The 13110-nt window shown below is 28.7% G+C and overlaps 1 protein-coding gene across 3 annotated transcripts; it reads right to left on the bottom strand.

Annotated features, from left to right (window-relative positions):
* Nucleotides 1-5688: 5688 nt before the first annotated feature.
* LOC112746981 (uncharacterized) lies at nt 5689-12271 on the bottom strand. Of its 3 annotated transcripts, none has more exons than XM_072218388.1 (9): nt 12058-12271; nt 11002-11119; nt 10556-10665; nt 10102-10125; nt 8889-9025; nt 7731-8619; nt 7410-7530; nt 6934-7014; nt 5689-6233 (listed from the first exon to the last, which is right to left on the bottom strand). In XM_072218388.1, the coding sequence occupies exons 6-9, from the start codon at nt 7790-7792 to the stop codon at nt 6189-6191; spliced, it is 309 nt and encodes a 102-aa protein (XP_072074489.1). In that variant the 5' UTR covers nt 7793-8619; nt 8889-9025; nt 10102-10125; nt 10556-10665; nt 11002-11119; nt 12058-12271; the 3' UTR covers nt 5689-6188. The 3 variants fall into 3 exon arrangements, with proteins under 3 accessions (XP_072074489.1, XP_072074490.1, XP_072074488.1); XM_072218387.1 differs by lacking the exon at nt 5689-6233 and adding an exon at nt 6438-6799 and having other exon boundaries at nt 7731-7798; nt 8556-8619; nt 8889-10125; XM_072218389.1 differs by lacking the exons at nt 10102-10125; nt 10556-10665; nt 11002-11119; nt 12058-12271 and having other exon boundaries at nt 5988-6233; nt 7731-7798; nt 8556-8619; nt 8748-9025.
* Nucleotides 12272-13110: the final 839 nt, after the last annotated feature.

Here is a 13110-nt window from a genome sequence, read left to right as displayed (position 1 = left end):
TGATTTCAATTGCATAATCTACATTATTTATAGGCATTATTATCTATTGCATTGTGTTTCTAAACTTCCTTTATAATGCTGTTTATGCAGAAAATCTCGTTTACCAAGGATAAGATTGGGACTACGTCAAATTATATATTAGACAAACTTTTTTTTTCTTTTAATATTTAAGTGAAATTTTGTAAAGTCGAATGAGAAAAAAAAAACACATATTATAATATTATATAATAATTGGATTTTTAAGTTTGAGTTTTGGCTTTAGAATCCTAAGAATGTTAATTATAATTGGAATTACATATCGTAATCAAACACACTATAAATCATAATACAAAATTCGATTATAATCATACGCGCTCAAAATAATAATCAAACTTAACAGTTTAAATTCATGCTACGATTAGAATATAATCAAGCACACTCTAAATTATAGTACAAAATTATAATAAAATACACTTTAAATCATAGTACAAAATTTTGTTATAATCAAACACGCTCAAGTTAATAATCAAACTCAAGAATTCGAATCAAAGTTCAATGCTATATTTGAATTATAATCAAACACATTCTAAATCATAGCACAAAGTCCAATTATAATTAATTACGTTCAAGATAATAATCAAATTCAAAAATCCAAATAAAAAATTAAACTCATGCTACAATCAAATTATAATTAAATATTAATTTGAATAAAAACATACAAGGAAGAAAAGAACGAGTAGAATACATAAAGATAATTTTTACCAAAATTTCAACCCCATAGTGTCATACAGCAAGTATTTCTGAAAAATCTTTTTATATTAATGTTGAATAAGCGATAATAATTATGCTTCAAAACTATGGAGTAGTAATTTGGAATGGTGCTAGTTTTCTATCTCTTTGTCTTTTTGGTTCTTGCTTCACTACAAGAGGAGTGTACAATTCTTTTTTTTTTTTTTTTGGATTTAACTAATATGAGCACATAATAAGTTTATTATTAGTAAAATTTTTTAAATGTTTTTATTTAATAAATGTAATACAGATATATTAAAAATTTAATTTTTTTTATATTTTTAATAAAAAATTTTTTATTTTATAATCTTAACATGTGCCATTAAGACACATGATAAGAACATATGATAGATAAACTATTTTTTTTCTCTTTTGCCCTTAAAAATTTCCTTGTTTTTTTCCTTTTCTTTTTCCCTTGATTTTGTAATTTTTAAGGGCCAAAATCTTTGTTCAATAAATTATACATTATTGGATGAAACTGACAAAGCTTAAAATACAAAAAGAAACTTAATATCAAATAAAAATAGCTCTGATTCAGATATGAACGTCGAATATAAATTTGTTGCTTGTTATTCTTAAAATAGGAAGATTGGTCATGGTTTCATATATAATATTGTTAGTCGAAAATAACTAAATTCAAAGAATGAAGTGATTCGATATATAAAGTGAGCATTGAAGTAGAAATTGGTATCAAAGGAGGTGTATTTAGGGACATCGAGTAAGAGTTCAATTGGCATGAGTTTGATTGGCACAGTAAACTGAGGAGTTACTTGAATAAAGAAGATCGAAGATTTTCAAAATCAAAGGTTATCTAACAACTGCCATACGATCAAGCAAAAGAGCGAGAACGGTTACTAATGTTTACGCACACATGGGGATGCCGTTTCAGGATTGATCAGTTGAGGAAAATGGCTATAAATATTAGAAGGCTCGAAAGTACAAGGGTTGGAACTTGGTTTCAAAAATTATTCACGCACACTCACATCCCAGCGACTTTCTGAGTCTGCTTCGAGTTAAATTTCTGTAGGGTTCCTTCCACTCGTTTTTACTTTTCATTTATAATTTCTGCAAAAAACTTTATTTTTCATGTTCAATTTATCTTTCAAGCAACTTTAATTTTCTTGTTAAATTTACATTTCAAGCACTTTTAATTTCCATGTCAAAAGTTCTTTGATTCAATCGAAGGCGTTTTATCGCACTGTTTAAATTCAATGTAAGTCATTTCTATTTCAATCAATTTTACTTTAAAAAATCTTTATTTAACACCTTTTCAATCTTTCCTTTTAAATATTGTCTGATTCGAGGATCTTTGATGCAATCTTAGAAAAATTGGTACTCGCAAAAAGAGCAGTTGGTTTCACTCCCAAATCATTAGAATCGAACTACCATCAATTTGCTAAAAATCGACAAAACAAATTAGCACGCCCAGTGGGACAGTTTTAAACTAAAGTGTGTCAGATGATTTTAGTGTCATTTGGTGTATGCGACTGAGAAGTGGAAGAATTATTCACATGGCTGATGAAGTGTCGAATGTGAATGGTGGTTCGTTGATGAGCGAATAATTTATACGCTTTTTGGAATTGTTTTTACATAGTTTTTAATATGTTTTAGTTACTTTTTAGTATATTTTTATAGTTTTATGCAAAAATTCACATTTCTGGATTCTACTATGAGTTTGTGTGTTTTTCTGCAATTTCAGGTATTTTCTGGCTGAAATTGAGGGATCTGAGTAAAAGTCTGATTTAGAGGCTGAGAAAGGGCTGCAGATGCTATTGGATTCTGACCCTTCTGCACTCGAAGTGGATTTTCTAGAGCTACAGAAGCCCAATTGGCACGCTCTCAATTGCGTTGGAAAGTAGACATCTTGGGCTTTCCAACGATGTATAATAGTTCATACTTTGGCCGAGATTTGATGGCCCAAACTGGCGTTCAACGCCAGCCAGAGACCCTTTTCTGGCGTAAAACGCCGGAACTGGCACCAGAACTGGAGTTAAACGCCCAAACTGGCATCCAAGCTGGCATTTAATTCTAGAAAAAAACTATGCACGTGTAAAGCTCAATGCTCAGCCCAAGCACACACCAAGTGGGCCCCGGAAGTAGATTTCTGCACTATCTGCACTTAGTTACTTATTTTCTGTAATCCTTAGTAACTAGTTTAGTATAAATAGCACTTTTTACTATTGTATTCAAATCTTATGCCATTTTTCACATTTGGTAGGCTGGCCATTCGGCCATACCTAGACCTTTTTCTCTTATGTATTTTTCAACGGTGGAATTTCTACACCTCATAGATTAAGGTGCGGAGCTCTACTGTTCTTCATGAATTAATGCAAGTACTATTGTTTCTCTTTCAATTCACGCTTACTTCTTCTCCAAGATATACTCTCGTACTTAATTCAGTTAAGTCAGAATGAAGGGGTGACCCGTGACAATCACCCACTATCTTTGTTACTCGCTTAGCCAAGATCCGCGTGCCTGACAACCACAAGCGGTCTACATGATGTTCACCGTAGTCATTGGACGACAGCTGGAGTATAGTCTCTTGGGTCTCTGATCCACGGATTTGACTTGCCTCTCCTGACAACAGAGCATTCGAATCCATAAGATTAGAACCTTTGTGGTAGAGGCTAGAACCAATTGGCAGCATTCCTGAGATCCGGAAAGTCTAAACCTTGTCTGTGGTATTCTGAGTAGGATCTGGGATGGGATGACTGTGACGAGTTTCAAACTCACGAATGTTGGGCGCAGTGACAGTGTGCAAAAGGATAGAGAGATCCTATTCCGAGAAAAGTGAGAACCGACAGATGATTAGCCGTGCAGTAGCTGTGCCTAGTATTTTTCATCCGAGACGAGAGATCCGACAGTTGATTAGCCGTACAGAAACCGTACCTGGACCATTTTCACTGAGAGGACGGATGGTAGCCATTGACAATGGTGATCCACCAACATACAGCTTGCCATGGAAGGGAGCACGCATGATTGGATGAAGATAATAGGAAAGCAGAGGTTCAGAAGCAACAAAGCATCTCCAGACGCTTATCTGAAATTCTCACCAATGAATTACATAAGTATCTTTATTTTAATTTACGTTTTGTTTATCTTTCAATTATCAAAACTCATAACCAATTGAATCCGCTTGACTAAGATTTACAGGATGACCATAGCTTGCTTCAAGCCGGCAATCTCCGTGGGATCAACCCTTACTCGCGTAAGGTTTTATTACTTGGACGACCCAGTGCACTTGCTGGTTAGTTGTACCAGAGCTGTGAAAAGTGTGATCACAATTCTGTGCACCAAGTTTTTGGCGCAGTTGCCAGGGATTGTTCGAGTTTGGACAACTGACGGTTCATCTTGTTGCTTAGATTAGGTAACCTTCTTTCTTGTTTCAACCTTTATTTTCTTTTCAAAAAGTTTTTAAAAATATTTCAAAAAAAAAAAAGTTTTCGAAAAAAATGTTCTTCTGAATTTTTAAGAATGAATTCCACCTTAGAGCTTCATGATGATATGTTGAAGCTTGGCTTGCTATTAAGCCATGTCTAATCTTTTGGACTGAAGCTTCCACTTATCATTGCAGCTATTGGAGGAGCCTTTGGATTCTCATTTATAATTCTGTGCTAAAGCTTGGCTTGCCATTTGGCCATGTCTAATTCTTTTAGACCGAAGCTTTAGACTAACATTGCATGAATCCTGGAATTCTTATTAAAAATTTTGAATTTCTTTATTTTCTTTTTCCAAAATAATTTCGAAAAATTACAAAAAAAATTTAATAAAATCATAAAAACCAAAAAAAATTTTGTGTTTCTTGTTTGAGTCTTGTGTCAAATTTTAAGTTTGGTGTCATTTGCATTTTTTTAAATTTTCTTAAAATTTTCGAAAATTCATGCATTATGTTCTTCATGATCTTCAAGTTGTTCTTGATGATTTTCTTTTTTTGATCTTTACATTTTCTTATTTTGTGTCTTATCTTGTTTTTCATATGCATTTTTGAATTATTAGTGTCTAAAATTTAAAAATTTTTAAGTTTGGTGTCTTGCATGTCTTTCTTTTCTTAAAAATTTTCAAAAATATGTTCTTGATGTTCATCATGATCTTCAAAGTGTTCTTGGTGTTCATCTTGACATTCAAAGTGTTCTTGCATGCATTATTTGTTTTGATCTTAAATTTTTATGTTTTGTTTTATTTTGTTGTTTTTTCCTCTCCTCATTAAAAATTCAAAAGTAAAAAAAATATCTTTTCCTTATTCTTCTCATAATTTTCGAAATTTTTAGTTGACTTGGTAAAAAATTTTAAAATCTAGTTATTTCTTGTTAGTCAAGTCAAAATTTCAATTTAAAAACTTTATTTTTTCAAAATCAATTCTTTTTTATTTTTTTTTATGATTTTCGAATTTCATTCTTAGAATTTTTCAAAATCTTTTTCATTTTTCTTTTAATTTTTTGAAAATTTTAAAACTAATTTTTCAAAATTTTTTTCTTAATTTTAATTCATATTTTCGAAAATCCTTGCTAACAATTAATGTTTTGATTCAAAAAAATTCAAGTTTGTTACTTTCTTGTTATGAAATGTTCAATCTTTAAATTCTAGAATCATATCTTTTAGTTTCTTGTTAGTCAAGTCATCAACTTAAATTTTAAAAATCAAATCTTTTTAATTTCTTTTTCAATTCTTTTTCAAAATAAATTTCAATCATATCTTTTTAAAATTTTAATTTCAAAATCTTTTTCTAACTTCTTATCTTTTCAAAATTTATTTTCAAATCTCTTTCAACTAACTACTTGACTTGTTTGTTTTAATTTTAAAAATTTACTATTTCTTATCTTTTTCAAAATCACCTAACTGCTTTTTCACTTTTCATTTTCGAAAACAACTAACCACTTTTTCAAAATTCTTTTTAATTAACTAATTGTTTTAAATTCTAATTTTATTTTATTTCTTTTAATATTTTCGAACACTAACTAAATAATTAAAATAAAAACAAAAATATTTTTCTTTTATTTTACTTAAAAAAAATTCGAATACTCTCTCTCTCATCTCTTTCTATTTATTTTATTTATTTACTAACACTTCTCATCTAATAATTCGAACCCTCTCCCTCTCTCTGTGTTCGAATTCTTCTTATTCTCTCTCTTCTCATTCTTCTATTCTTCTATTCTTATACTCACATAAAGGAATTTTTATACTGTGATATAGAGGATTCCCATTCTCTCTTTATTCTCTTCTTTTTCATATGAGCAGGAATAGGGATAAAGACATTTTTGTTGAAGCTGATCCTGAACCTGAAAGGACTCTGAAGAGGAAGCTAAGAGAAGCTAAAGCACAACACTCCGGAGAGGACCTTACAGCAAATTTCGAAAAAGAGGCAGACATGGCAGCCGAACCTGAGAACAATGTTGGAGATGCAAGGAAGATGCTTGGTGACTTTACTGCACCAACTTCCAACTTCTATGGAAGAAGTATCTCAATTCCTGCAATTGAAGCAAATAATACTTTAATTAAAAATTATAATTATTTTTTTTAAAATAAGTACACATTAAAAATTAATAACTAACTTAATCATATCAACAATAATTCATATGAGAAATTTATAACTTTATGACATTAAATACTAAATTATAAATTAACAAAATATTAACAGTGTGAATCGAATTAAAAATAAAACCTTAAAAATAAAACCATAAGTAATAATCCAATAACTTCAATTTATATTTTAAAAAAATTCTAAATTCCAAACATAAAAATCGAAAAGAACCAAAAGAAAAATAACAACTCAAGAAAAGACAATATTTTTACCAAAACAAACATATATTTAGCATTATTCTATTAGATAGACTCTAAAATAGATTCCAAAACATGTGCATCCAAATTCTCAAGTTTTATTCTCAATCTTGATCTTCTTGCAAGTTGAGGTATCTCCTTATACTTTCGAATCTTCCGACTCCGAGGATAGTCGCTTGGTTGGGGTAATAGCATTTTCCAACACTTCGGATTCATCATTTTTCACAACTTCATTAGAGAATTCAAGCAACAAATTCTGTATAAAATACTACGATAAATTAAAGACTTCCTTCTCACATTTGATTTTATCTCAATAATAATTTTTAAATAAAATAAAGATCTAACTTTGAGAAAACTAACAAACAAAAAATTCATTTTTTGAACAAATACCTTAGCACCTTCTACTTTCTCTCCTTTAATAATTGAGGATGCCTTTGAAGTTAGAAGCAAATCACTGGTGTAGTCAACATCCTAAAATTATAATTAGTTATTAATTAGTATTTATAAATTAGATACTACTAATGATCAAGAAAGAGAAAAATAAACTTAATTTTTAATAGAAAGTATACTTATAACTGTAATCACAATTTGAATAGGGTAAGCCTTTTTGAATTTATTTATGAGGTCCACATTATCAGTCATCTTCTTAACTTTATAAGAAGGTGAAAAATGTGGATTATCAGATATTTGAACTTCAACAATGAAAAGGAAGGTCTTATCAATTAGGTTGAGTAAAAGTGTAGGTGTATCTGATAGATTTCCTTTCTGCAGGGTATTATATAGTATATTAATAATAATAATATAAAAATTACCTTTAAAAATATCTTCACGAATGTTTTTAGAAATAAATATTGGTTAGAACCTACCAATAAGAGTGGATCAAGTATCTCTATACAACTCTTTCCCAAAACTTGTTTTGCCTCCTTGTCAAAGATTATGAAATATGCACAATCAGAGTCATCAATGACACCAAGCTTTATTTGGTACCTGCTTAATAAAATAAAACAGTATAAAAAAAGGCTAAACATAGACTTATTCAATATCTAATCCATTGTGATTAGACTTTAAATTAAAAAAATAAATAAATAACCTTAGAGTTATGGATAAAAGGAGACGGTGAGAATTAAAATACTACGTTAGATAACACATAATATTAAACTAAAGAATTAAAAAAATTATATACCCACCTATTTTTAAATTGGATGACATTTGCTTCTTTAAGATTGAAGAACATCTTTGTGCCATACATGAAATTCTGTAAAACATTTTTTTTTGAAATTTAATTTAATACAAAATGAGTAAAAACTCACATAAAAAATAGTAAAAACTCATATAAAAATTCACATAATTATAGATAAATATTACCGTTATATAATTTCACTCTAACAAATTGTAAGACCACAACAGTTTCATCTTTATTGTCGAATCCCAAAAAAGCATTTAATTCATGTGTATAGTTGCCAAAAAGTGCACACTCTATTATTTTTCTATGTTAAATAGAATATTTAATGTTAAATATATTTTTATAACAAAATAAACAAAAAATAATTACAACTAAAAAAGTAACTACCAATAAAATAATATCAAATTATATATATTTTTTATATTTTATATTTAAAAATTAACAATAAAATTAAAACGTCAAACACAATTTAAAAAAATTAATAATTAGTTTATTAATTATTTTCAACTCATAAAAAAACCAACTACCGAAAGAATGCTTTCTATTAAAATTCTTTTTAAAAAAAAATTTAAATACTTTTTTTTCAAAATCAATCCGAACTGATTTTTCAAAAAATTTAAATACTATTAATAAAAAAATGTGCCTTTTTTTCAAAAAACGTTGTCCTTCAATAAAAACGTTTGTTACTTATTAATAATATTAATAAAAATATTCATAACAAAATAAGTTAAAATAACAATTTAAAAAGATGCGAATATCAAAATTTTTAGATTTATAAAAATAAATATATGATTATCTATCATCAATCTTTAATTCAATAATAGTGTACTTAGTGAATTTGCCATCCTTTTCAAGTGTCCTCTCATTCCCAATTTCAGCAAGATATCTAACATCTGAAATGATTTAAAATAAAAAAAAATTGTTATCAATAAGTTCATTAAAAACAAAATACAGCCGAAATTATCAATAAAATAAATAAATTTATAAATAAATTATACTTTTTCTAAAACAATAAACTTACCAACTAAGTAAGTGTAATCGTACCAGGAGCATTGAGAATGTCAAAACTCACAAAATTAAATCCATATCGTGGGATACTTGATAATTCTAGAAGTCTGTACACATTAGTACGTCAGTTTAAAACTTTAAATTAACCACATACCCATGATGTGTAGTCTTGAAGTTACTCTCATTGAGTCCAACACTAAAATATCTTATTTGGTAAGATATTCCTTTCTTTAGCAAATTTACGGATCGAGACACAAGAGCCCTCTTAATCGAGGCGTGTATTTTTTCTCCCTAGAATTGATAAACAAAAATCAAAGATAAATTAGATGAGGATAAACAAAGAAATTTAAAATATAAATAATATAAATTGAAAATAAAATAAAAAAATATTAGTAGAAAACTCGCGTCTTGATCAAGCCAAACCATCTCAATTGAGTATGGCAATGAAGAATTTTCGTAACTTAGTAGTGTCCATGACCGTATCACTTGTATACATACACCCAAATCTAGAGGACTAATTTAGTACTTTACCCTAGACTTTAAATGTATGTAAAAAAAGGGGTTTGATGTACTTTAATTGTGGTGCTACACATATCTCATAACTTATTATATTTTTATAGTTGACGCATAGTTAAAATTTTTTAAATTTGATTGACTTTAATTTAAATTTGAATTAAATTTGTAGATAAAGTAAATAAACATATTAACAATTTTTAAAATTCTAAATTAACATAAATATATTTAAATTTACGTACGTAGTTGCAATTTTTTGAAAAAAATCTACAAAAATTTAAAAGTTAGTACTAAAAAGAATCAACAAAATTTTAAAAAATAGTGTTAAAATTTAAAAAATAACAACCTAAATAAAATAATTTAAAATTTAAAAAATAACAACCTAAGTATAACAACCCAAACAAATAATTTAAAATTTAAAAATAACAACCTAAGCAAATAAACTCCCAGACTCAACGTATGAGCGCTCTATTAGTTCCCCATTTGTATTACTATAAAGATAAACTAAGAATGAATTAGGTCTTTCATTGGTTTTCAAAACTGCGGCGTTAAATTTTAGTTTCTTTAATTTTTTTTAAACTATACTTTATGTTTCTAAAAATTTGGCAAAATTTTTTTTATTAAATTTTATTTTGTTTTAGTTTTGTCTCGAAAGCCCAATGAAATCCTAAGCCACAACTGTATTACAAAAAGAATGAAACTGAAAAAATGTGAGAATGGAAAAAAATTAACATAAAGAAGAGGAAGGCTAATGGATTGGACATAGAGCTTGAACTTAGAATAGCACCTGCATATTGCTTAGGCCCTCTAAAATTTGATTTACACACCTAGCATAATTGGGCACAAGATATTACCTTTGGTGCTGGAAGTAAGCAAGCCTGCACAACATTTAAAGAAATAATAAATAATAAATCATTTTGTTGGCAACTAGAAGCCTGTGACAAAACATCATAAGATGCAGATAACTTCAAAACTAAAACTAAAATCAGATAGAATCCCCTGCTACACATAGAAGGTAACTTCTTTGTTATTTTAAGCACACCAGGAGAAGTGCCATAGTTAATAGTCCCGGTATAGGGTACTTCACCGTAGTGTCTAAATAAAAATATATAAATAAATAACTGGATGGTCTGATTTAAAGTAGTATACCAAATCCAGTGTCCAATTAACATGTTCAAAAGAAAAATGAATATTTAATTTTAATAATTCAAGCATAATAATAAGTTTTGAATTGATTCAACATCAAGGAACACAATTACACACAAATTTCAAATTTCTTGCAATACGGATGCACCACAGCATGCTTACTTGTAAAGAGAGATGAGAGGCCCAAGCTATTTCTTGCTTAAGAGTGGTCTCAGAATCCATCCTAATGGTTTCATCTTCTGAATCCAAATCTATCCACGAGCTAATTTTTCCTGAAAATTTGCCATTACATATTGAGAAGTTTCATGAGTGGTGAATCCAACAGTTTAGAAGCTTCACTACCAAAATAAATATATAAATAGCTTATTTACTATGAATAGAATAATATTTAATTGAAAATAACACACACAAAAACTAATAATTGTAACGAAAATGACTAAAAATTATATGATAAAATATTAATAAGTGTGAGTTGTACCAGTCTAAAAATTAAAAGAAAAATAAGCCATAATCCAATCAGATTTTAAACACCACAGACTAATTCAAACAGCTTTCCAAATCACTTGTAAGGATAAGGAATGCCAATAAGAATAATATAGAACTCATACCAACAACATGACTGCTCTACTGGGATGGACTCATGACCAGGTCTGACCCAGCAAATGGTAGAAGACCAGACTCTGCACTATCCTTTTGAACTAAACTTGGCCGATAAGCAGGATCCATCTGAATTGCACCATTAAAATCATATAAGCCCAAAGCACACTAAGAAACTAGATGTGTCAGCACCAGAACACAAATTATATAATAAAAATCCAAAAATTAAAAATTAGACTTTACACACACCAGTTATCATTTGCAAGATAGCAGATAAAAACAAACAAATGAAGCTTCAATGGAAGGGAAGGATTTCATCAGGGAACTTTATTACATATTTAAATATTATGTCTCTCTAATGTAGTCTAACAAGCTCTTCAACCGAAATCAAGTTGAAACGGCTTCCAAAATAAAGCATTAGACAAAGTTTCTTTTGGTAAGCATACTGACCAGTCACATATGAAATGGCAGCATCAAGCCGCTATATAACTGGCTAATTGGCTACCGTAGGAAACACATCCAACACAATGCAAGTCCGCTACTCGTCTTCGAAAAGCTTAAGACACTAATTGTTTTCTTCGAGTAACTCATATAACTAGGAAATCAGTGAACTGAACATAGTTTCATGAAACCATTTCTTAATCAGCTTTCAGTTACAATATCAGCTAGATTCTTCATTAACTACGTTTGGTGACAAATTTTTCAACCACGCCAACTATTTCTTCGCGTTTACAAAATTACTTGATTAATAACTAAAAAAAAGAAAGAAAACGATTAAAAAAAATCAACTGTATTGGTAAAATGTAGCTCAAGAGACCCATTCAATGTAACTCCAGAAGCTTCCAATAGAACAAGCAATGTTTCATCGTAAAAGGCCCCATTGAACAAGATTTCACTATAGGTGAGCTTACTGACCAATCACACACAGAAAATGCGCGCAACTAAAAGTTGCACAATGTGAGTGGCTAATTGGCCACCGCAAAAACCTAACCATTTCAAAATGCACCCTAAAACTAAGTTAGTTGGAGTTAGTTACAGTTAGTTAGTTAGTTAGTTAGGAGACGAACCAGAGGGGCAATAAAGAAATCGAAGCCACCGGACGAGAGATTGAAAGCGAGGACGTGTGGCATATCATCGTTGAACTCCGTTTCGATGCCACAATACCGTGACTCGCTCTTGTCACCTTGCCTTTCTCCGAGAGGCATTTTCGCTGAGCTACCTTTGCTTGGTTTCAGAGAGAAATGTGTGAATAAGAATAGCTGTTTAAGAAGAATGAGTAATACTATTACTGAGCTAAAGTGAAGAGCTATGAAGGAAGAATCATTGTTGAGTCAAGGGAGAAATTGTGTTGACCTGAATTTGAATTCTTTAAAGTTTGAATTTCACTCAACAGAGTAAAGTGTAATTTTTCTTTTTGAATAGTCTCTTTTTCATATTTATTATTGGTCCAACTTATAAAATTAATAATGAAAAATCATACTTTACTTTTTAAAATGAAATTTAAACTTTAGAAGATCCAAATCCGTTGAGGCTAAGAGGAAAAAAGGGATTTTGGCAAAAGTGTGTTTGGTTTAGCCCTTAAAAGTTAAAACATCAAAAGTTTCAAAAGCATATTTGGAGTTTCTTGAACGTTTTTTTTTTTTGAACTCACGTGTAATTTTGTTTTTAAATTTATGTTTTCATTATTATTTTTTGTAATATAATTTATTAATATTATTAGATAAAATAAATTAAACCAAAATATTAATTATAAATAATAATAATAAATTATAAATAATAATAATAATAATAATAATAATAATAATAATAATAAATTATAACGTATAAAAAAAATTACTCAAAAATATTATATAAAAACATATACTAAAAAAATATTTTAAAAAAATAAATATACTTAAAAAATAGTACTATAATTTAATATAATTTTTTTAATAATTATCTATCTAAAATTAATTTGAACTAATATTATTTAAATAATATTTATTTTATTAAAATTAATTTTAATTTAGAGTTATCAAATATAAATTATGTTGACACAAACTCACTTTTACTTAAAATTAATTTTATAAAATCACATTTATTCAAATTTCAATTTTACAAACGGTCAATCTAAATACATA

This window comes from Arachis hypogaea, chromosome 15 (assembly GCF_003086295.3).
Source record: "Arachis hypogaea cultivar Tifrunner chromosome 15, arahy.Tifrunner.gnm2.J5K5, whole genome shotgun sequence".
NCBI lineage: Eukaryota > Viridiplantae > Streptophyta > Magnoliopsida > Fabales > Fabaceae > Arachis > Arachis hypogaea.
This window is presented reverse-complemented; position numbering and strand designations above follow the sequence as displayed.

Coding starts and splice junctions, on each gene's coding strand:
- LOC112746981 (XM_072218387.1), bottom strand. CDS start 7,792: ATGTATGGCACAAAGATGTTCTTCAATCTTAAAGAAGCAAATGTCATC. Junction 7,531..7,730: donor GTCATCCAATTTAAAAATAG/GTGGGTATATAA, acceptor TTTATTAAGCAG/GTACCAAATAAAGCTTGGTG. Junction 6,800..6,933: donor AGAAAGTAGAAGGTGCTAAG/GTATTTGTTCAA, acceptor TATTTTATACAG/AATTTGTTGCTTGAATTCTC.